Below are 24743 nucleotides of genomic sequence, written 5' to 3' on the forward strand. Positions count from 1 at the left end.
CCTTCACTAAGTTATCATAGTAGTATCATGAAAACTATGAAGCTATTTGTAGTATAAATATTTCTTGTAATTAATCTCATTATCAATTTCACTGTTTTCTTGGCTAGTTTGTTGTTGTATTGTTGACGTGAAGTGTTTACATAGTTATCGATCGAACTAATCATAATGGTATTATCGATATCAACTGCAATATCGGCAGTATGTCGGTATTGCAGATAAAGTTCGATAAACAAATTTGTAAATTAAAATCCATATTAATAAAAATGTAAAAAAAAATATGCAAGAAAATTTTAGCATATATTTTGAAAAGAGGGGAGGAGTGGGGGAAGGTGGGGAGGGCCCAAAAACGGCTATGCCTAGGGCCTACGAATAGTATAATCCGGCTCTGTGTGTCATCATCAACATTACTCACATCTCAGTGGTTTAGTGGTCCAACATTTCCGTATCAACCGATTTCTTTCCAAACAAATATGCTCATATCTCAAATGTGTGAACCTATGCCTGAAGAAAGAGTGTGTACTGTGCAGTCAATTGCTACAATCAGCCATTCATCTGAACCAAATGAATTGATGAACAAATTCAAATTTTTTTCTCTAAATTTGAACGTGTAACAGCATATTGCTTAAGATTCATTCACAATTGCAGAAACTCCAAAAGTAAGGTAACTGGTTTTGTAAAAATTGATGAACTAAATAATGCTATGAATGTATTGGTTAAATTAGTTCAATCTGTTGAGTTTCATAATGAGATCAATGCTCTTCAAAAAAATCAATCCTTATCTTGCAAAAGCAAAATTTTATCTCTCAATCCCTTTTTGGATTATTCAGGTGTTCTCAGGGTGGGAGGTCACTTGCGACATGCAAATATCGGATACGACCAAAAACATCCTATCTTACTGCCAAAAAGGCATGTCTTAACTGATCTCATTATTAGACATTGTCATCAAAATTTATTACATGCTAGTGCTCGACTTGTACAATCTTCTATTCAGGAAACTTTTTGGATCATGGGTGCTAAAGATATTATCAGACATTTAATTAGAAAATGTGTTAAATGTTGTAGAATTAGAGCATCTGTCACTAACCAAATGATGAGTGATTTGCCATCCAGTCGATTTTTTCCTGCTCCTACATTCTTACAATGTGGAGTTGATTATGCAGGCCCGTTCCAAATTAAAACAGCTAAAGGATGGGGCTCTAAAACATTCAAGGCATATGTAGCTCTTTTTATTTGCTTTACAATTAGAGCTATCCATTTAGAGTTGGTCACTAATCTTATTGCAGATGTCTTCATTGCAGCCCTAAAGCGGTTTATTTCACGTAGGGGTAAATGTAGCGACATATACAGTGACTGCGGGTTCAATTTTATTGGAGCTAAACGTAAACTAATGGAATATGAAAGACTAGCAAAATCAAAGAGTTATAATCAAAATGTTGACAAATTTTTGTCTGATATGGGTATACATTGGCATCTAAATGTGTCTGGCGCTCCTCACATGGGGGGCCTATAGGAAGCGGGCATTAAATCCACGAAATATCATTTAAAACGGGTTGTGGGTGAGATCAAATTAACACACGAAGAGTTTGAGACCCTCTTAGCTCAGATCGAAGCTTGTCTCAATTCTCGAACTTTAACTGCTTTATCCTGTGACCCTAACGACCTATCAGTCTTAACACCAGGTCATTTTATAATCGGAAGACCGTTAACAAGCATTCCCGAAAGAAATTACACCGAATCTAACATTATTTATCTTACAAGATGGCAAATAATCCAAAAAATGGTACAGCAGTTTTGGAAACGTTGGCACAAGGAATATCTGTGTAGACTGCAAAAACGACCAAAATGGCTTTTGCCAACTAAAAACATCGAAGTTAATGATTTGCGTTTGTTAAAAGATGATAATTTGCCACCTACCAAGTGGAAAATGTGCAGAGTACTCCTATTACATCCCGGTATTGACAACCGTGTTCGAGTTGTAACTGTCAGAACATAAGATGGCATATTTAAAAGAAATGTAACAAAATTGTGTCTATTACCAAAATAAGCAGAAATTTGTACTAAAAGTGTCTTCATGTAAACAATTCGCTTAATGTCTCAGTGTTTTCATCATAGAAAAAAAATGGGTGAGAATTTCTCACCCTTTCTCAAAAACAGGATGAGATTTCAGAAAGTTAAGTAAGATTTCCAAAAACTTAAAAAACACAAATAGACTTGGAAAAAAATCATTTCTTTTATTATAATACATTTTTAACGTCTCCTATTTTTTAAAGCATTGAATATTCTTGCTGCATCATCATAGAAGATTTTGCCTTTACTAGGTATTTGTCTATCTTACATTAGTGCATAAAAAATTTGAACGTCTTACTGGAAAAAACCTTACCTACGGTAAACACGTGGTTGCAGAGAAATGTGTTCTGAAAGGGGTTCCGTGGTTCGGTTGTGTTCTGTTGTTCGAAAAGGTTCTGAACAATACTGGTAAATAGGGAAGCTAGATAACGGCGAATCGAAATGGGCTGCAGGTGGCGTAAAGCAGAACTCTTTTCCTATGGCAACACTTCACATGCTTTCCCCATTAGCGTGTGGAAAGTCATAGAGGAAGGAAGTACGTTAGTTTCTCTCTGGATTTTCATATAGATTAAAATCTTTTAACTTGAAAAACTATATGGAACTGAAAACTACATTAAACATAGTTCTAAAGAAAAGTATCATGGAAATTTTAAGAAATTTTTTTATTATATAAAGAGGAAAAATATTAAGAAAAGGGAAAATATCGTAGTACATTCCTATACAACTGAAAAAAGGAGGAGAGGGAAGAGAGAAGGGCTAAAGGCATGACCGGTCTCTCCCCAGATGGCGTATTCGAGTGTTGCGATCGCGAATAGCATAGATAAGAATCGCAATGCGCAACTTTTAAATCAGGTAAATGCGAAAATCGATGATTGATATTAAAATCACGTGAATAAGAATCGAGATATTAGCAGAGTCAGGACTTGAGATTTCTAAAAGGCTTGTTTGTATTGTTTTTGTTTAGACACAATAAATAAAAATTTACAAGATTAATTGAATGAGCAAATAAATATTTTCACCGCAAATCCACCTGTATTTTCTTCTTTTTTTGTTTGCTTTTACGCCAGAATACAGGAAGCAGCAACGTCTGAATTGCGAAAATACGAGCTATCCGGCGGACGGATAAAAATACTGAAAATCTTATCTTCTGTGTGTAAAAGCGGAGAAAATAGCTAAAATAAGTAAAAATGCGGAAGGGTTAGAAGCAAGGACATAGTTTGAATTTTCTGCTTATCTTTGAAAATCGTAAATAAATATATAATTATTTTATTTCAACGACTGAATTTTCACAAAAAAGCGGGATATTTATAAAAATAAAAAAAAAAACGAAGCTTTTAGAGTATTGGAGTTTTTGATAAAAAGGCTCAAGTTCGAGAGGTAAAAGCGAAAAATCTCAGCCCTGTATAAAGGTCAACCAGTTTTAACCCAAGGAAATGATTTTTAGAGAAACTTCAGAGAGAGAAATGAGAACTTCAATACTTTCGCTCCGTGGAAAATTAAATTCCTCATAAAATATTTTAACTTGTTCAAAAAAAAAAAAATTAGCAGAAATTAGCAGAAAAAATGGAAAAATCAGAAGAAAAAAAAGCGAAATCCACGAATCCGCGGAAGAATCACATCCCTGAAGGTGGGCGGCATGTTCAGCCTTAAATTCAGTTTCATCACCAGAGGGCTCTATTATTCATGTTCTATTTTTTCTATTAATTTTGTTGTTCAGTGTATGTGTGTAAACAAAGAGGAATAAAGTTAGATTTAGAAGTGCGTGCTGTTTCTTGTCTCGTCTCATCATATTCATATATAAGTTATTAAAAATAAAATTGAGAATCAAAAACAATTTCACAAGGTAAGATCATAGAACTATTGGCTACCATTTTAGTTTTACTTAAGCTAAAATATTTGCCTAAATTGTGGCAAAAAAGAATTGAAATCAATATTTAAAAATTAGCACTTCTATGTTATTCAATGTAATATAGACTAAATACTAGTTATAATATATCAAAATGTATGATCTAAAGTGTAGTAACCATATTTTTGAAAAAGCAGTTTTCAATAATTTTGGACAAATTTTTCAGTTTTTAATTAATAAAACCAAAATTTGTAAAATATTCTTCCAATTGATATTGACTAGGAATGTAACAAATAGTAATTCGACCGAATAGCTGAATATTCGGCGGAAAATATAAATATTTCTTTTAAAAAAAATCATCAACAAATATTTTTTAAAAAATAAGTATAGTCAAGGGGTGCACAACCTGCGGCTCGCGGGCCAAATGCGGCCCTTCGACTACTGAAGTGCGGCCCGCGATAGCTTCTAAACACAATTAAAAAAAATTTTAAAAATGGCAATTTTTAATCGCACTTTTAAGTCATCACACACACAGTGACACAATCAATTTTAACAGATTCTTTAGTAGATGTACGTCTAACCCGATTTCTTTAAGCCGATTTTATCGTAAATATAAATGATTTTTTTAAACAGTTATTTCCGCTTTTCTGTGTGATTTCAAAAATCCCGAATTTTTATTACAATGCGAGTTTCAGATCGCAAATTTAAATAATCACTTTTTGTGCACTTTATTTGTGACGATTTCATCTCAAATCTAAGTGATTTTTTATCTTTTTTTTCAATTCTTTCCTTTTTTTTTCAAAAATTTTTCTCGGCAGTTATTGCTATGCGTTCCCACGTATTATAAAAAATTCCAATTATGCATTTGACACGCTTTATTAGTGCTGAGTTCACAATAAATATATTTTTTCCCAATTATTTCTGTACTTTTCCACATGATTTTGATGATCCCGTTATTTAACTATGATGTTATTACGACACGTGATTGTTAATCGCGCAATTAAATAATCACTTTTTGATACGGTATTTTGGTAAAGTTTTATCGGAAATCCTAGTTATTTTTCCTTCGTTTTTATTTCTGCAACGAATATGATTTGGTCAAATGTGATTTGATCAAAAACCAAATATTCAGCACAAAAAAAAAAGAAGAAGAAAAAAATTGACTGAACGCCGTACACTTGGGGCCAAATAGCAAAATCTTTTAGCAGCATAGCAACACTGAAACTAAAATTTCAATTCTCAGAATAATATTTCCTGGAAAAATGTATTCATAAATTAACTCCAAAAAATAAGGTCAATCAAGAATGTTTTTGAAAATGTTGAAAAGCGAAACAGAGAACATAAAAATCGATCTTAATTTTTGGAAAAAAATTTTAAAGCTGAACATCTCAGTTTTTCAATTACCAGAAAAAGCCAAGAAAAAAGAATTAAGTCAACAGAAATGCTATTAAAAATTACTGCGTTATAATGAAAACGTCTAAAAAAAGTTTTTTTTTATTTAAAGAAAATAAAAAGATAGAAAAAACGTTCCTAATTTTTTAAATTTAACTACTATTGCCGAAAATCTTATGCCGAAAATCTCACTTTAAATTTTTCTCCTAGCCATAATTTTAGAAAAAAGATTGCGATAGTTCAAAATAAAATTCAATGCTTATTTTGTTATCAAGTTGCAATGTTATTGCAACTTGAGAAATTCATAAAATGGCGGAAAACGTGAATTTTTAAACTGTTCACTGTTTGTAGTTTAGATTTCAATTTTTTGTTGGTTAAGTGATCTTTTCCGATAAAAGAAAGGAAAATGTTTACGATAAAAAAAATCTAATAATTAATAAAATAAAATAATAAAGTACATTACAAAATATGCATTGAATTTTATTTTGAACTATCACAGTTTTGTTTTTATTTTAGGCCTTTGTTTAAAACCTATAAATTTTCTTCCATTAAATTTGAATTTATATTACTTATTTACGACTAAACGTTTTCCTACTTTCATTCTGTGGGCATTGCAGTTTGTATTTTTTATTTATTAGAATTTAATTCTAAAATTAGTTTTCGTATTGCATGACATGAAAAAAAATAATTTCTTTTCTTCAATGTTTATTTATTTTGATAAAAATGGCAAGCTTTTTGTTTTTTTGTAAAAAAAAAAGCATAAGTTTTTTTATATTTTTGAATGAATTCTAATAATGGAACACTATTAATTTATTGATATTACTCAGTTTCTTGATTAAAAAAATGGAACGCTAATGTTTAAATAAACATTACTACATTTTTCATTAACATGTCTAAATACATGTACAGCCCTTCGTTAGCCAACCTGCTGTGCAAATGGCCCTTCACTCAAAAAGGTTGTGCATCCCTAGTTTAGTCCATAAAATAATTAAAACTATAATAGAAGTATTTACGATAATAAAGATAGCTAGAACAAATTAGATATTAAAATAATTGAAATTATTTAAAATAAATAAAAAAAACTGTAAAGTTTAAGAAGAAATAAGAGAGATAATTCTCTTTCTTTCTTAAACTTTAATTCTCTTAAACTTTCTTTAACTCTTTAATTTTAATAATATTAAAAAAGAGATTATCCATAAAATATTAAAAGTCTATCACAAACGCTCGTAAAAATGCAGAGCTATCATAAAAACGTTGCAATAAAAAAGTAGAAAAAAAAATTACTGTATACTGTACAATTTTACCATATTTTTTAAATAGTAGATTGATAAAAAAGTAGAAAACTCTAGATGTAAACCAATACAAAAATCGTTCTTAATTTCTTTTTTAAAAAATTCAACGCTAAAAATCTTAATTTAACCTTTTCACCTTGCCATATTTTTAGAAAAGTCGGCCAGATATCCGAGCGGTTAGCGTGTCCAACTGTGAAGCCAATGGCTGCGGGTTCGAATATGTTATGTCCTCTGTTGTGTGTGATGTGTGAATGTGCCCCATCCTATGAACGAGTATTTGTGGCTGTGTGTCGTGGGTAATGTTGCTCGCCTCCGTGACTTAAGTTCACAGGTGCCCACTGGGTAACGTTAAATGAGTAACACTTCCGGCATCTTCCCAGGTGAAAAACGAAAAGTTCAGTACCAGCCGTTAGAGAACAAAAAAATGAAAAATATTTTTAGAAAAAAAGTAACCATTAAAGTATAACGTTTAATTTAAAACGCTCTTTAAGAAATGCTGAGTCACAATTAAATCCCTGATTAAAAGAAAAGTTAATAAAGAAAGCAAAAGCGAAGTAGAAAAAAAATCTTCTTAGTTCTGAATTATAACTGCAACATTGTGAATCACAGTTTTCTATGCTGCCGGTTATTTGTCTTACCGCACAGAAAAAAAATTGACAATAAAAGAAAATCTATTAGAATAGCAGCATTAAATGTTGCCCTATAATGAATACAAAAAAATTCTTAAAACGAAGAATGCTGAAAAAATTACGAAATTGACTTGCCTGAATATAACTAAGGAAAAAAAATAGCAATACAAAACTCATGGTTTGCTACAAACTAATCTAGTTTAAATTCTTCAAATTTCGCTCCATGCATTTGTCTTTCAGAACATAAATTTACAAGTTTTAGAACTTAACAAGTCTGCAGGGTGTATAATCAAGTTTTTCAACAAATAATAAGCACCTTTTAAATACTTTTTAAGCACTTTTAAAAAAATATCTAAAGAATCTTACCAATTAAAATCACAATTAATTCTATCTTTATTAAATTAAATTAAAATAAAGGGAGATGGAAATTTTAAGATGAAACTTAGTGATTCTTTACTACTCTCTGGGGACCCACAGGAAAATACGCAAATTAGTGAATGATCCCAAAGTCGAGTTCAAGGATTCTGGAACTGATCTATAAACAATAGACCGAGAGGAGGTCATTAGTTTGCCAGTGACGAATATGATGGTGCTTCACCAACGATGAAACTAACAAGAGAAATAAAATTTTCCTTTACTTATAGAGAAAAAAATTGGCTATGTTTAGTTGGTTCCAGTGATTAGCAAAAATTAGAGAAATTTTTCAGTTCGATTTCAGTGGGTGGGAAATGAAGCCTGAAATTGAGAATCTGTTGCAAATTGCAGCAGAGTTGCTCATGAGAATGCAAGAATTCTTCCCACAGAATCCAGCTCAGTATACTCACATGCAGACCAGCAAGTAGTTCATCAAACATTTAAAATGATTGACGCTCTCATACGCTATGGATGGTATGCCAAAATGGATTGCAGTTGAATAAATTGTGAAAATGGTGAATAGAACAATGTGCAAACCACGCTTTTTGCGTAATTTTTGGCCAAAATTGATATGGTAAAAAAAAATAGTAAATAAAAAATTGCATTTTGGAAAAGAGAAATATAATCCCTTTCTAAAAACACTCAATGAAAAAAGTGCCTTTAAGGGCTTTTAAAAAATGAAAATCAAAAATAAGCACCTTTAAGTACTTTTTAAAAATGCTACGCACCCTGATCTGTGTAAAATATATATCTAATAAAATATAGTAACTTTATTTTAGTTAAATTTATTTAAATCCCTCCTAAAAAATAACTTAGCGGAAAAATATTTTTCCAAAAACTAATTTGCCAAATATTTGGCCAACCGAATATTCAGCAAAAGGGCTAAATATTTGTTACATCCCTACTACTGACAAAGAAATAGAATGTAGCATGAAATAGAATGAAGACATACTAAAATTACAACTAAAATTAAGTACTAATTTTATAACAAATTAATACAGATGGATTTATTTTACTACCCTTTATCGGTATGTTCGCAAAAATTGACCTGGAAAAATGGTACCCTCACAAAAATAGTCTTAGCAAAATTGGTACTTTGACAAAATTCTTCTCCGTAAAATCAACGCTTTCACACAAATTGCAATTATCCTAAGAAAACTTACATATTCCCAGAAAGAAGTAAAAAAGAAAAAAAAAACAGGATCGCTAAATTTTCATTAAGCTTGTAGCCCTTTTGCAGAAAAATACAATAGGAATGCAGGTTTTGTAAGAATCATACACACGTGCAAGTTTAATGATACATAACATTAACATATTTTAAATCTCATTCAGACTATTTAAAAATCGCCACTCATAATCACACATTATAAAAATCATATGTTGTGGTTCTCATAAATCAAAAGTCATACATTGCGATTCACATTCATGTGATTTAAAAGTCCCACATCATGATTCATATTCAGACAGTTGAAAAATCTCGTTTCGCGATTCATATTCCTGTGATTCGTAAACACTTGATTTAAAAGTCATGAATCTCATTTCATACTAGCACATTTTAAAAATCAAATCATACGTTGTGATTTTCTTCAAGCAATTCAAAAACCTTACATCACGATTCATATTAACAAAATTTAAAAATCACACTTTGAAAGTCTTCTTTTTGCAATTTGAAGATCACACATGCTATTCCTAATCACAAAATTTAAAAATAACAGATCATCACATGATTTAAAAATCACAAAATAATCACCAAGTCCTGGCCGGAAAAAAATTAACCAACAAGTTCAACTCAGATGGTATAACTACCATCAAGCAAACCTCTACACGTTTTTGTTTAAAAATATAAAAAAAATTGCTGATTTAAAATTTATTTTGCGCCTTAGCGATTGTAGTTGAATAGAAGATGATACAGAAATAATCCCTGACAGATTACAGTCCGGAAATATCCCCTTTTAAAACCTTAGTATTATTGAACGGCACATATCAATATAATTTAATAAGAAAGTTTAAATAATTTTCTTCACAAAGTAATTTTCGTTAAATAATATTCCAGATGTATTAACCTAAAATAAAATTTCACACTTTTTCAGCATTTCATGTGAGATAAAATTAGGTAAACATATTTACTTTTGTTTTTGTATCCCACAAAATACTATTTGATTTGACATGTAAAAATTAAAATTAGATCAGGGAAGGATTTTCCTATCCTAGTAAAATGCATAACTAAAAAGAGAGTACCATATAACATCTTTAAGTTTTTATACGTTACGCATAGCATAAATTTTATTCTAAAATTAAAATAATTTACTTACCTAAAATTTATCCAGAAAAACCACTCAGGTCTGATTATCAACTGGTTAGATGAGCACACGTCTCAGGAACGTTAGCTTGTAATCTTTTCTTCCTCAGAATGGATGATGTTTTCAATAGAAATGTAAACAATAACAATCTCCAGCTCAGGACCTACTCTAGATCCGGTTAAAAAGTTTGTAGCTGCTTACTACATGTTATTCTGATAGGCGATGCTTTCGAACGGATAATTTTGTTTTCAATAAAAGAAATAAACTAGATAATTTCTGAGCTCAAATCTGCCATATTTCATAAGATATTAATGTTATTATGTGATTCTGGGGAGTTTGGAGAGAAAATTTGTTTTAGTTATTTTGTTATTTATTATTAAAAAAGGTGACATGGTTGCTAGATTTTGANTTAAAAATGACCGCTGTTTGTTCGTGTTGCAAGCTGTGCACCATCTTACGTTAGTGTTAACACTTTTAGTATTGTAAACAGTATTGTTAGCATTGTAAACATAAGTAATCAAATACATTGTTTGCAGGAATCTCAAAGCACAATGATGCCAAATGGCTTTAAAATACAACTGAAACAGTAACCCGGAAATTTAGGCAGTCCCGAGCTTGCAGCGCTGGTACTACGACAGCAGACGGTCCCGCAGTGGACTGATCGTTAAGACACGGTTCCCAGCAGATCACCGAAGTCAAGCATCACTGGCTGCGGTCAGTGTGTGGGTGGGTGACCACTTGGATCAGTTGTAGTGACCGAGGGTGTGCGGTATTGGTCCTCGTTAAACTGTGCTGCCCTACCGTAAAGTACTCGACTTCGCGCGCAGGTCGTCGGGCTACCGAAACAGGGGTGCCATCCCCTCTACAGAGGATCAAAATTGTGATGGCATGTCTTCGGATCATCCTCCGGGATGTTTCCCAGACCGTCGTCAATAGCCCATTGTGCAGCTCTAGTGCGACGTAAATTAACAACAATGACATGATATGCACGAGTTTATATGCTATACTTTTATAATTAAACATAATTGTTAATTTATTAAAATCAGGATTCCCAACTTATTGTTATCAAACAATATGTAGCTAAAAAAGTGTCGATATTTGCTTCACTATTTTTTAATAATGAAAGTTATAACTGAACTGTTTCAAATATTTATAATGTCCTTTATGTCAACTAGTAAAATATTTTTATTCGTCTAAAATGGTATTTTTAATGTTAGGACTAAATGGACAAGAAAAATTTTTTGAACGAAAATAATGCGTTCATTGCGTTGTTTGAAACTAATACCAATTAATACCAATACCAACTAATACCAATTGTTACATATGTCGAACTTATTTTTACAAAGAGAATGATGCGAAATTTTCATATCTTTGCTTTGATATACTTGTTAGTACTTTTATATATAAACGTCCAAATGGGTTTTTATTCTGGAGATTTTTCATATACCTCTTATTTGTATTTATTTTTAACATATATTTCATTACAATGTTAAATAATTGATACACTAGCGTAAACAAGTGCAAACCGGTTTCAGCTACGTAAAAACAATAAAGCTTATTATAGTATCACCTGATAATTATAATTTTACATCGAATCTTACAGTACTTCTAATAATTTGGCCAGGGACTGTATTTTAATGATTTATTTTCTGTATGTGAAGTTTTTTAGTTTATTTTTAAACATTATGACACATTATAGGTCTGAAATATTTTTGTGCCCCGGTTGCTTGCATGCTATGAAGATGACTCTGCCAATAAAACACAAATCTTCTTTCTTTAAACACTGCCTGCTTTTTTAAAACTATTTAATAAAATATTAATTCTGAACAAAAGTTCCGTTGTCGAATTAGACTGCATTCTTATTGTCCTACTAACACTTTAATCTTACTTTGTGATTTCAGTGCATTTTTTTTATAATATTAGGTGCAAGAAATGGTTAGAGGCCAGCAAAATTGTATCGTTACAGAATGTTGATACTGACAGACTGACTACACAACAGATGAAGATTGTGTTCAAGGCATTTTAAAATTGAGGATTATGTATCAGAAAAAATGCATAGACTTCTTCCTAGTGCAGTTCCAATGAAACAATATTGCATCTTTTTAATTTTATGTTACTTTATTTCACAAACTTGCTCAAATATTTATTTATTGTATAAAATGTATGCAATTTTATTTGTGTGATTTTTATTTTATTGAAAAGTATATTCTTAATATATAGCCAAAAAGAACTTTTTTTAGATAAGTTTAGTAAAGATAAAACAAATTCTGCAACAAGTGTCTTGTTTATTTCTTTAAAACTCTAAGTATAATTAAAAAATTTTATACATATCTATCACATTTCTTATATATATACACACATGGAAAAATTAACAAATCAAAAAAGTTTTTTTTTCAAGGGGAAATGAATTTTACTCAATTTTTTAAAGTTTTAATGAATTTTTATTTTTTAATAAAAAGTACTTTTGTTAAATGAATATTTACTACTTTAAAATAAATTATAATTCTGATAAATTTGCGAACTGAAAAAAATTTAACCGCAAAATCGAATCCGATAATAATTAACGGCGAAAATATGAGTTCATTGAGTGAAAGTCAAATTATCTGCGCCCATTCTTCAATCGTTCTTGACGGTAGCTTTCCTGTATAACACCTTCAGCGCCCAAGTTGGGGAAAGATCGTTACGATTTAGCATTGATAGTATAGGAAGTTTCCCTTCTTTACGCGAAGCGTATAAGTTTTTTGGTATAACTCCGAGCAATTTTTTCAACAGGGCTACTTTTCGAAATTATTTGGTGAAAATTAAATTCTGCCCAAGCATTTCAAGTGCATGCGCAGTTGCTCAGCCGGTTGTACCCACAGACATAAGTCACAGTAAGTCCGGTTACCAATTCCTAAATTGACCAAATATCTTGCCAAGGTCGCTACCTACGAATGAAAAAAAAATTAAATTTCATAATTAGAAGATGGCAATGTGTGAAACTAAGGTTAGCAGTAGAAGTTGAAGTTTTCGATGATTATAATCTTCAGTTTTTTTTTTTTATTATTGTTATTGTTTTAAAATTTTTATCATATAAATTTACGGATTTAACTTGGCTCCATAATTGCATTTAAGGCTTTTCAGTACTTGTTCATCATATTTCCTATGGAAACAACTGTGTCAGAAGACATGTCTACACAACCACAGGTTTGTTTTGATTCTGAATAAATTCAATTACTGTGTCCAAATCGAAATAATTTCATCTATATTTGTAATTATGAAATGATTTCTTATTTTAATATCTTTTTTTTTAATGTTTATTTTATTTCAGTTTTAAAAGCTATTCTTCATTAGTGTGCATCAGAAAATAGTTTCGATATTGTGTGGAGTATTATCAATTAAATATACTGTTTAATTTTTTGTGCCATTATCAGACATCCAAACTATATAAATTATCTATTTGGGAAGTGATTCACCAGAGTTCTCTTTGGGAATAAAAAAGGGCAGGGTGCTTCCTCACAGAAAAAGGCACTCACATAGTACTGTTAAAATGCATCAAAATGTGTAATACAGTTGAACCTCACTTACGCGCAACTGCTTAACGTGAAATATCTCTCTGAATGAAACACATGTTTGGTCCCGTGAGTAATCAATCAATAATTGTTGTTTCCTACATTTTTAACAAGAAATTTTCAACCTGATTACTTCATAACATGAAAAGAAAGAGTACAACACAGATAATAAATAATTAGATATGGTAGTATAGTATAATATTAAAACATGACAGAGTTATTGTATTACTGTAATGAATGATGAATAAGATCACAATCATTCATTTTGAGGAATGCTATTCTGGGGGAGATATCCATATCGTGATCTGTGGCAGAATAATCGCCACTTACGGGCGACGGCTCGCGAGAAGCTTAAAAAAACATCAAAAAAAGGGACCAACTCGAAAGGTATAACTTGTAGCTACCCCGGGCCAAAATCTACTTGTTCTTTTTTTTTTTTTTTTTAAATTTGCAAGTTGAAAATTTATTTGACAGCTTGGCGATTGTAGTTGACGTGACAGATCATGATACATAAATATCCTCCTATTTCTATTTTCTTTCTTTATTGGAAGTAGTAGATAGGCAAATAAAATAGTCAAAACAAAATAGTTTAATAAAGTAGTTATATCTTTAGAGCTAATTTTAATTTTATTTAGTTTATAATAGAATTGTTTGCATACATCAATGTAGTACATAACATGTATTAATAGCACAAAATAAATTGTTTTCATGATGTATTGGAAAAAGCAAAATTGGTTAACATGAAATAATATTGATAGTTACATTGATTTCGCATTAACAAGGTTCAACTATGTAATGTAATAACTTAAATTGATTCTCACAAATTTTTCAATTACTGTCTTATACTATTTTATGTCCAATTATTTCAAAAAGTAATTCTTACTCATTATCAAAATAAATGTAAAAATTGAAGCTCTTAAGAAATAATTTACGGCATGTTAAACGACAATCTCTATCGGTAAATTTTCTTCAGAAAACTACTTGGTAGTTTTTCAATTCCTGCAGCTGCTTCAAGTTGTTGCATATTTTGATGTATTGTGCACACACATACAGAATGACACTGTCGTAAAATGTTTTGGTTTAAATACATGCCCCAGAAATGTCGAGCAATGTGATTTTCCGTAAAATCCGTGGCCTATTGTTTAATTTAAAATTAACAAGTAAAATCTGGGGTCTGTCCATGGTAACTTTACTGTCATTAAGCGGTAGTTTCTCAAATTCAATTTTAGGAAAAACTGCAGTTTCTCAAATTCAATTTTAAGAAAATCGGTAGTTTCACAAAATACTTTAAACATATTTTCGAAAAATATTTAAATATTTTTGAAAATATTTGCATACTTTACCATATTTTTGTATTGATTTTTTTTATATAATTTTTAAATTTCACAAATTATGTCTAAATTTTCACAAAATAGGTACCTCTAAAAAAAACCTAGACAGACCCCTGAAAATAACTAGTTCTAAAAAAAATTTAACTTTGATAATAATAAACTCAAATATAGATCAGCAGTTCAACACTGGTTATAGAATAAAATATTAGTCTATAGAAATCATAGCTCAAAAGTTACCACAATTATGTATAAATAGTACACCTTTCCCATATCCGGAACTTCAGCTAGTCTGGAAAATAGATTTTTCTGGATAATATGTCCTTAAGGTAAACAAACATCACTACATCCTTCTTCAACAAGAAATGACAAATAGACAATAATTAACGTCCTGTTCAATCAACAATGAATAAATCCATGTGGTTGCACTATTTTAGCAGCTTTTGTTACAGATTTTCTCATGGCTTTTAAAATCTCGATATTTTAATGTGATGCTATAACATACCAAAATTACCAAATAGCACATTTTAGTCAGCAATAATTCCTCGATCCACTGGTTTGTGTTGATTCCGCAGTGAATCTGTGTGGTTTTGGCGATCGTTTTTTCAGTAATTATTAAAACCGATTTTCACTTGGTTTTTAAAATCTCAATGTTTTCATACGATATTATTTCATTTGGCAAATTTGAAATTGTGCATTTCACGCTTAATTATTTACAATCTCATTTTTGTCAGTTATTGTTAGTGATTTTCATTCATCGTTTCATAATGCTTCATTATCATACAGGGGAAATTTTGAATAGCGCATTTGTAAGATTACTTTTCGATGCACTCGATTTGTGACAATTTTATTGTCCAAGTGGTTTTGTTCATGGCCGGATTGACGTATAAGCTAAATAAGCTGTAGCTTGGGGCCCTGAGATGGTAAGGGGCCCCAGATCCCACTTTTTTCTTCTTTTTTTTTTAAAAGTTTTATTTGGAGCTGAGGCCCTCTGAAGCCCAAAATACATTTTTGTTAATCGTTTTTACATTGTCGGGTGCTTTTCAAATGTTTTTATTAAATCAACTTTGGTAGTGGTTAGGGGAAAACATGGAAGGTTTGCATAGTTTTTAATTCATCAGTTTCTTAATATAATAAATTTCAATGTTAAAGTTAATAATTATCTAAGAGCTTTTGATATTTGCCCCCTATTTACATCAATACTTTTTACTTAATTTATAAACTCTGTCAAATAAAAAAATATTTTTTATAAATAATTTTTTAAGAGCTAAGGAACTGGGTCAAACCCAGTTCTTTAGCCCAGTCTTAAACCTTCTTACTAAAGGGTAATTTGACCTACTTTGCTCTGATGGATGAGTATTTAAAGAGCCAACGCAGCAATAAGTAAGTGTCTAGAAAATTTGATAATTTTGTTTAAAGAAACTTCAAACCTAATAGCTATTTACTGATGATAAGTGAGAAATCTGAAGCACCATTGTTAAAATGAATATTAAGGTTGATTCAGTAATTTGAACTATATGGAGAGAAATGTCTCTTTTATAAATTTATTTAGTTTTTCTTTCTTTTAATACTTTGTGATTTCTTTTTATTTATTTAAATGGCGGACCACTATTCAGTCCCCTATTTGACTGGCCTATCAGCCAAAATTCCTGATTTGGTCTATTCTGGATGAAATTGAGGTAACAGATGTGATATTATTCTAATTTTACTTACTGCTAATAGACAGAAACAACATGTGATTATGCTTGATAGACCATTGAAATCAAGTGGTCATCAGCTAAACAAATGTAACAAATATAACAAATATAACATTTAAAAGAATAAAAAAATTTGTAAGTTTAGACAAGAAAATCAAGTTTAAAAAATACAAAATTCTCATATTTATTTTTTAAAAATAATTACAATTCCTAAGTTAAATAATATAAACAAAACCAATGATTAAATAATGCAATATATTTCATACCTAATTATACGGGGAGAAACGATAAAATAAAAGGAAAACTTATTAATCTAAATTAAAACACTTGAAAATTGTCGAACCGAAACGATAGTTAAAAAAGGCACTAGCATAAATATTAAAACCCGGAACAAGGCAAGATCAACGGAATTCAAAAAAAAAAAAAAAACCTAATGATAAAATTTATGAATAAAAAGAATTAATTTATTGAGTGCGAAATTTATTGCGAAAAGAAAACAAATCAAACGTAGTGAAATCAGAAAAAAAAAACTGCAATCTGCTTCATAAAATAAACCTATGTTTAAATTAATAAACAATTCTCCTTTTATTTTATTTTTTTTGTTGATAAAAACAAGATTTTTAAATACAGCAGATGTGATTCCACACCAAGAAAAACTTGCAATTGATACCGCACCTCCAAAGAATGAGAATTTATTCAAAAGAAAAAGATTTTATTTTTATTAGTCGATGTCAAATAAATATATTTTTCTCTTTTCTTTTTCTGTTCACTGATATGCATGCAATGCATTTTCCCCACCCCCCTCGTAAATCAAGCAGAAAACGAAATCAGCATGCCACACCCTTGAGTTTGATTGACGGCCTAAAGGAAAAAATAAAACATTCCTCCCTTCCCTGCCTTCAAGGTCACGGAGGAAATGACGTTTCTCTGGGTAAACGGGGAAAAAAAATTCCCCTTCCTTACATTTTCCTCTACTCAACTTCAAGGATGAGTCCAATTTCCGCTTTTTTCGTTCTAGTTTAAAATCGTTCTAGTTTAAAAATGGCGGAAAAAATCGAGCACAATTTTCCCCGGTTGTTGGATGCCGGATAAATGGTTCTCTACTGTATTTGCATTTTTAAGATGACTAAATTTTGGCAAATCAATAAATATCTTCCTCCCGCAGAGTTATTACTCAGTGAAGATGTGCTAAAGGGATAGAGCATTCGCCTCCGAGTGAGGTAGCCCGGGTTCAAATCCCAGTGATGTCTGCTTGATACGAATTCCACACCTGGCTCGCACCGACCACAATGCTGACGCAAAATATCCTCAGTGGTAGATGGATCATGGGTTAGAGTCCCCTTGCTGTCAGACTAACCGTATGAGCATTTCGTGGTTTTTTGTCTCCTAACTCAAATGTGGGCTAGTTCCATCAAAAAGTTCCTTCCAATACTTGATCCTGGAGTGCCCTTGTGTGCTGCATTGGGTTCAAAATTACAAGGCTACGGAGTTGAACATTAGTTGTCTTAAACTCGAAATTGGGTAAACTGTTCAATGACGGTTATGTTTTATTTTATAACCGTCGTTGAACAGCCGGCCCAATTTTTGGATTTACGACTACTAGTGTTCAACTTCGTAACCCTGTCATTTTGAACTAAATCCAGAAGACAAGGGAACTCCTGGATCAAGTATTGGGAGAAATTTGTCTTCGTGGAGGACTTTTTGATGGAACTAACTCTCATTGGCGTTACATGGAGAGGAAGACCACGAGAGCCTCCCACGGTTAGCCTGAGGGCAAGGGGACTCTAACCCATGATCCATCTACCACTGAGGATATTTCACGTCAGCACTGTGGTCGGCGCAAGCCGGATGCGCAATTCGTATCGACCAGCCATCGCCGGGATCGAACCCTGTTCACCTTATTGGAAGGCGAACGCTCTATCCCCTGAGCCATCGTGGCTCTCAATGACGGTTATAAAATTTTGCCAGGATAGCCTGGTTGGTGAATTGTGAGAATGGGAGTTCCAGAATTGTAAGAATGGACTTTTCGAATCCAGCTGGCCGAAGAATACCTGTGTACAAAATGGTGCATGTGAAATCAGTCAGGGTCACAAAGTCCTTCAAGTTCTCATAGCAAATCAATACCTCCTGGATCCAGGAGTTTCCTTGTCCCCTAGATTGGGTTTAAAATTACAAGACTACAGAGTTAAACATTGGCAGTGGTAAACTCAAAATTAAGTCGGTTGTTCAATGGCTGTTAGGAAAAAAAAGTGAAACTAATAATCAAATTGTATTTTCTTGTATTCTTTGAAACTCCTTGCATATTTTCTATACATCTTCATAATTTCATATTTCTAAGTCTTAAAAATTTTGAGCAGCTAAGCAAAATGTAAAGTAAGGAAAAAACAATTTAGAAAAAAATTAGCAAAAAAATCATTTAAAATTTCACATGACATATATTCAGAATTTCGAAAGAAAAAGCCTTCATTTCGAAAGAAAAAGCCTTTGGCATGCCTTCAGGCATGCCAAATTTTTATAATGTGCTTATGATAGGCTTAAAATGTGATTCTGTTGTAACTTTTTTGCCTCGTTCAAAAAATATGTGCAATAAAAGAAAGGTTCTACATTATAGTCTCTTCACAATCAATATATTTAACAATCAAGTAATGTTATCATATTCTCTAATAATATATTGCTAACACTCAACAATTAAAATTAATGACAGTTTACTTTAGGTTTATAAAAATAGAATTGGACTTATGAGGGCCCCATCATTTTCAGTAGCTTAGGGCCCCACGAAGATTAAGTCCGGCCCTGGTTTTGTTGATCGCATTTTCAACAATTTGGGATTTCCACATTTTAATATAATATTACGATTCCTGAATTGTGCTTTTTGAATATTTACTTAATGACCCTCTTTTGTTGTGACTATTTCATCTGAAATGAGCAATTTGTTTGAAATGTGCAATTTTTGCACACTACTGAAATTGAGTGTGTGATTCTTGGCGATAATAATCCTTTTATGCTCTAGGTGTGAAAAAATATGCAATTTCTTTCACGCTGTAGGAAATGCTGGGTTTAATTTCCGTTATTTCTTTTTTTTTTCATATTATAGCTTAAATCAAATTAAAATTGAAAAAAAATTGGAACTGGGGTAAAAATCATGAATAAGCAGAGCGGAAATTAATAGAAATGTGGAGGATTCTCATCCCCTACTAACAAGTTGCAAGTGTAAAAAAAAGTTAAGGGCAAAGTGTTTTGTTTATTTTGAATGTTATTAAGTGTCCAGAAAAGAGACCCTTGCAGTAAATGGACGTTTAGATATAGCCAGGGTATCTGCGCTCCTGGAAAATAATGAGAAATCATGGAAAGTCATGAATTTCGGTATTGAACAAAATTTGTCATAAAATGTCATGATTTTAACTATTTTTTTAAAAAAATTCATGGAGAGTCATGGATTTAGGTCACCGAAAAATCCAATTTTTTAAATGGCATTAACCCTCCAATTTCATGGTATTCCAAATATCTTAATTTGTAACAAAATTCCCACTCAGAGTCATATTTTATTAAAATATAAAATGTTTTTATCATGCTCTTTAAAAGTTATGGTGTTTTTTCAAAAAATGAAGAAAAAAACATAATTTCTTGAGCGAGCTATGTTTTAAACTTCTGTAATTTTAAAATTTTTCTTATTTTTATTTTATCAATTTAAAATTCTAGCTGAAGCAAGCCAATCATTTGCAAATTTTTTTTAATTCCGAAATGAGAACAGAAAAATCAGGAGTATTTCTTTCCTTTCTGATGAACAAGAAAAGTATCTTTAGAGTAAAATTCTGCAGAAAAAAAGAAAAGAAAATTATTTGCTTTTGTATTTTTTTCAGCTATTTTATTGCTTCAAATCTTTCTTTACTCTGTTTTTAAAATCTATAAATATGAAGGTGCAGAGTATAACAGTTTTGGTTATACCTATAATTTCAATTAATGTTATTATAATGCGTTTTTGAATGAGGAACCTGCATGCTTTTTTTTATGTTTTAAAATGAAACATCATGCCATTTTATAAAGATAGACACCAATTTCAGACCGGTGCGATAACTAGTTATTTTGTTATTAATAGTTGAAATTTTACTTTGACTATCTGCTCTGATGACGTCACGATACAGTACAACCACAACTCCCATCATGTGAAACGGTGAAAGCATATGCCGCTCCGAGTATAAATTTTAAAAATTGGCTCCAAGCAAAAACTACAAGTGTTGCATTGTACCATGTGCAATAGTTCTACATTAACTAGTTATTACTAGTTAGCGATAACTAGTTATTTTGTTATTAATAGTTGAAATCGCTCGATTAGCCCCGCCCCCTAAATCGCTGCTAGGTTTCCCATCTGCTCTGATGACGTCACGATACAGTACAACCACAACTCCCATCATGTGAAACGGTGAAAGCATATGCCGCTCCGAGTATAAATTTTAAAAATTGGCTCCAAGCAAAAACTACAAGTGTTGCATTGTACCATGTGCAATAGTTCTACATTAAACACGCCAAATAAATTATTTTTTAGTGTACCAAAAGAAGAAAAAAGACAAATTTGGTGCAAAGCCATCAAACGCGATGAAAAAAATACTTGCAAATTGTCTGCAACTACTGCATTATACTGTTGCTAAGACCATTTTACAGTAACTTACTTAATTATAATTTAATTCTATAAGATTGTTTTTCTGATTGATAAGCTTCTCTGAATGAATAATTCATTATACTGAATTTTAAAATGTTTTTGAAATGCTGTTCAGATCACTTTCTTTCTTTCTTTCTTTTTTTTTTTTCTTTATTCTTTAAAATGAAAGAATTTTATTCTGACAGAACAGTTGTGTACAGGTTCTTTTTTTTAAAGTTAAAAAATAATTTTATTTGGAAGAAAAAATTATGAAAGTTAAAATAAAAAATGATAGGTGTTTAGCATTATTTACATTTCTTCAAAAAAAATTTAATCAAATATTTTAGAAGTTAATAATAAAAAAGAATTTTTTAAAACATTTTATTTACCTAAAAACTTATAATTCCAGGTCATATACCATTCATTCCATTCCCTCTAATTGGGATCAACTTATTAAATAAAAAACTTTCAAAACAGTTCAGACTTTTATGTATAGACAAATATAAATAAAAATGAATCAGTATAAATAAATAAAAATGAATTTATTTCAAAAGTTGTTAAAAAAAATGTAGTTTCGATATTTATTTTTTCATTCCTCAATTTTATTTCATTATGCTGAAAGGTGCTCACAAAAATTTTCTCAAGGAGGAGGATGCAACTGATATACACTACATATATATTTAAACTATATATAAATAATATAAGCATGAAAGAAAAACAATTTTTAAAAAATGCGGTTCAAATTAAAACGCCTTTGTAACACATTTTTAGATAGGAAGCTTTGGTTTAACTCCTCCCGTTCGCTGAGATACTGTATCTTGACGTCATAGCAAACCACGCCTCATTTTGTGTCACGTGTAGTTAGTTTCGTTTTGGTCTAATTTTAAGTTAAGTTTTTTTTAATATTCGGGTCAGTTTTTTAAATTCTGAATTGATTTTAGGGAGTTTTAAGATATAAACTATTCAAAATAATCAACATTCTGCGATTACCCGAAGCATGCAGGTTCCTCATTGATTGCTGTTTTTTTATATTTTTTTTTATAGAAAATAGTAACTTCAGTAAGTCATGAAAAATTTTTTGAATTATTCCTGGAGAATCATAAAAAGTACCTATGGTACTCTATATTTTTCCTCATATTTTTTTCATGCTAATTTGAATGAGATTAATTTAAGTCTGTGATGAATATTGTAGTTCGATGTTATAAGAGTTTTCCATTCTTTTTACAATTCAAAAATAGTATATCTTAATTAAACAAAGCTGAAAAATTGGTAACTTCTGAAACATTAATTCATTGCATTTGATTTCTCATTCTATTATGCAAGGCTGATTGTGCTCCGAAAAAAAAAAATCCGAATTTCCGGATTTTTTGCTAACTTTGATCCGGAAGTTTCCGCAGATCGAAGGTCCAGAAGTAATCTAAAAAAATCGTTGATCACAAAAGTTTTCGGAACTTAAAAACGCAGTTTATTTTATTTGTTTGTAAAGGAGAGCCAGATACTTTATAAGCTTTATATTCAAGATTAATATTAATTTTTTTATCTGTATATAGTTATTATAAGCATAAACTCAAGAAAGAAAGATTGTAAATTTCAATTACTTCTCGAGGTTATCATAGGTATGTGCAAATGGTTTAAGTATGTGTAAAATTTTACATATATTTTAAGTAAACTAAGAAAGATTGAGAAAAAGGAAAAAACCTTGTTTAATTTTTCCCCCTCATTTAAACTGTTTTTTTTTTTTTTTCCCTCAAGAAATTTTCTGCAATTTTGACTTGGACTCACAATCAACCCTGATTATGCTTGAAAAAAATTTAGAGAAATATACCTCATTGCGGACGGTGGGTTCACCATGAGAAACCTCTTAATATTTCCCTTTATATTTTAGACCAATAAAGAAAATTTTCTTGAATTGTTTGTCAACTAATATTCCTTAATAAAAAACTAGAAAGAGATAAGAATTATTGTTTTTTTTTGCAGGTATTTAGTACATTTAGAATATATTTTTTCCTTGTTTGTGAAATCTAGAAAACTTTAATAACTGTTTCATTTAATTTTGTGCCCCCTCAAAAAATGGGCAATAAATTTATATAAATCAATGTGTAGGATCTTTGTCACAACTTTTCATGAATCTTTAAAACCCTTTTCATTGATCAGTGTCTGAATTGCAAGTCACCACTTTTAATTATACCCAACTAAATATTCTGTTTTTACCAATCAGAAAACAAAATCCTGATTTTTTTTCAAAGGTTGCTAGAAAGTAGTTGGGGACTTTTTTTTTCTTTTTAAACTTCATTTTATTCTTCTTTTTGCTTTTTAAACTTTTTGTTTTATTGATTTTTTTTGTTCCTTAAACAAGTTTATTTACTGTTAAAATGAAAATAAATTATTCTTTTTCTGTTTGACAAGTTATGCAATACAATTTTAACATTGTTTTTTAACTAGTTTGTTTTTTAATTGTTTTCTTAGGTTTTTATCTTATTGCCCATACTTCCTATGAATTAAGAAAAAAAAATTGTCTGATTGCGACAAGTTTTTCTATCTGTTCTCCAATGGTAGGTACAGTAGAGAACCAATTATCCGGGATGCTCGGGATCATCGCTATCCCGGATAGCTGAATTTCCCGGTTTTCTGGATCGACCAAAAAGTGTCGTTAATCGATGTTTTATCGAACCCGAAGTGCAAGGAAAAAGTGTAATGCATAAAGTAAGAGAAAAAAGACAGGTACTCCTAACTTTAAAAAGAAAAAAAGGAATGGTAGAAATACAACATTTAAAAGAATAAAAAAATTTGCAAGTTTAGACAAGAAAATCAAGTTTAAAAAATATAAAATTCTCATATTTATTTTTTAAAAATAATTACAATTCCTTAATTAAATAATATAAATAAAACCAATGATTAAATAACGCAATATATTTCATACCTAATTATACGGGGGGAAACGATAAAATAAAAGGAAAACTTATTAATCTAAATAAAAACACTTGAAAATTATCCAACCGAAACGATAGTTAAAAAAGGCACTAGCATAAATATTAAAACCTGGAACAAGGCAAGATCAACAGAATTAAAAAAAACAAAAAAACCTAATGATAAAATTTATGAATAAAAAGGATTAATTTATTGAGTGCGAAAAGAAAAAAAATCAAACATAGTGGAATCCGAAAAACAAAACTACAATCTGTTTCATAAAATAATTCTATGTTTAAATTAATAAACAATTCTCCTTTTATTTTATTTTTGTTTTGTTGATAAAAACAAGATTTTTAATTACAGCAGATGTGATTCCGCACCAAGAAAAACTTGCAATTGATACCGCACTTCCAAAGAATGACAATTTATTCAAAAGAAAAAGATTTTATTTTTATTAGTCGATGTCAAATAAATATATTTTTCTCTTTTCTTTTTCTGTTCACTGATATGCATGCAATGCATTTTCCCCACCCCCCTCGTAAATCAAGCAGAAAACGAAATCAGCATGCCACACCCTTGAGTTTGATTGACGGCCTAAAGGAAAAAATAAAGCATTCCTCCCTTCCCTGCCTTCAAGGTCACGGAGGAAATGACGTTTCTCTGGGTAAACGGGGAAAAAAA

At 30.7% G+C, this 24743-nt stretch overlaps 2 protein-coding genes across 7 annotated transcripts in view; one reads left to right on the top strand and one right to left on the bottom strand.

The window, feature by feature from the left end:
• LOC107453001 (Sideroflexin-1-3) overlaps positions 1 to 10116 on the bottom strand; it is a 96289-nt gene extending 86173 nt beyond the window's left edge. For 2 of the 5 annotated variants that reach the window (XM_043052514.2, XM_021147137.2), the window contains exon 1: positions 9768 to 9823. In XM_043052514.2, coding sequence (XP_042908448.1) covers positions 9768 to 9808 — 41 coding nt within the window. In that variant the 5' untranslated portion in view covers positions 9809 to 9823. Of the gene's footprint in view, positions 1 to 9767; positions 9824 to 9952 lie in introns of those variants that run through there. The other 3 variants (XM_043052512.2, XM_071187834.1, XM_021147140.3) reach the window with 3 other exon arrangements.
• A 2497-nt stretch (positions 10117 to 12613) lies between these two features.
• The window catches only part of LOC107452997 (F-box/WD repeat-containing protein 1A), a 101741-nt gene continuing 89611 nt past the window's right edge, over positions 12614 to 24743 (top strand). Inside the window, exon 1 of one of the 2 annotated variants that reach the window (XM_016069648.3) lies at positions 12614 to 13126. In XM_016069648.3, the coding sequence (XP_015925134.1) occupies positions 13085 to 13126 (42 nt within the window). In that variant the 5' untranslated portion in view covers positions 12614 to 13084. The remainder of the gene's footprint in view (positions 13127 to 24743) is intronic. The other variant, XR_006226361.2, reaches the window with a different exon arrangement.

The sequence above is a fragment of the Parasteatoda tepidariorum genome, chromosome X1 (assembly GCF_043381705.1).
Source record: "Parasteatoda tepidariorum isolate YZ-2023 chromosome X1, CAS_Ptep_4.0, whole genome shotgun sequence".
Classification (NCBI taxonomy): domain Eukaryota; kingdom Metazoa; phylum Arthropoda; class Arachnida; order Araneae; family Theridiidae; genus Parasteatoda; species Parasteatoda tepidariorum.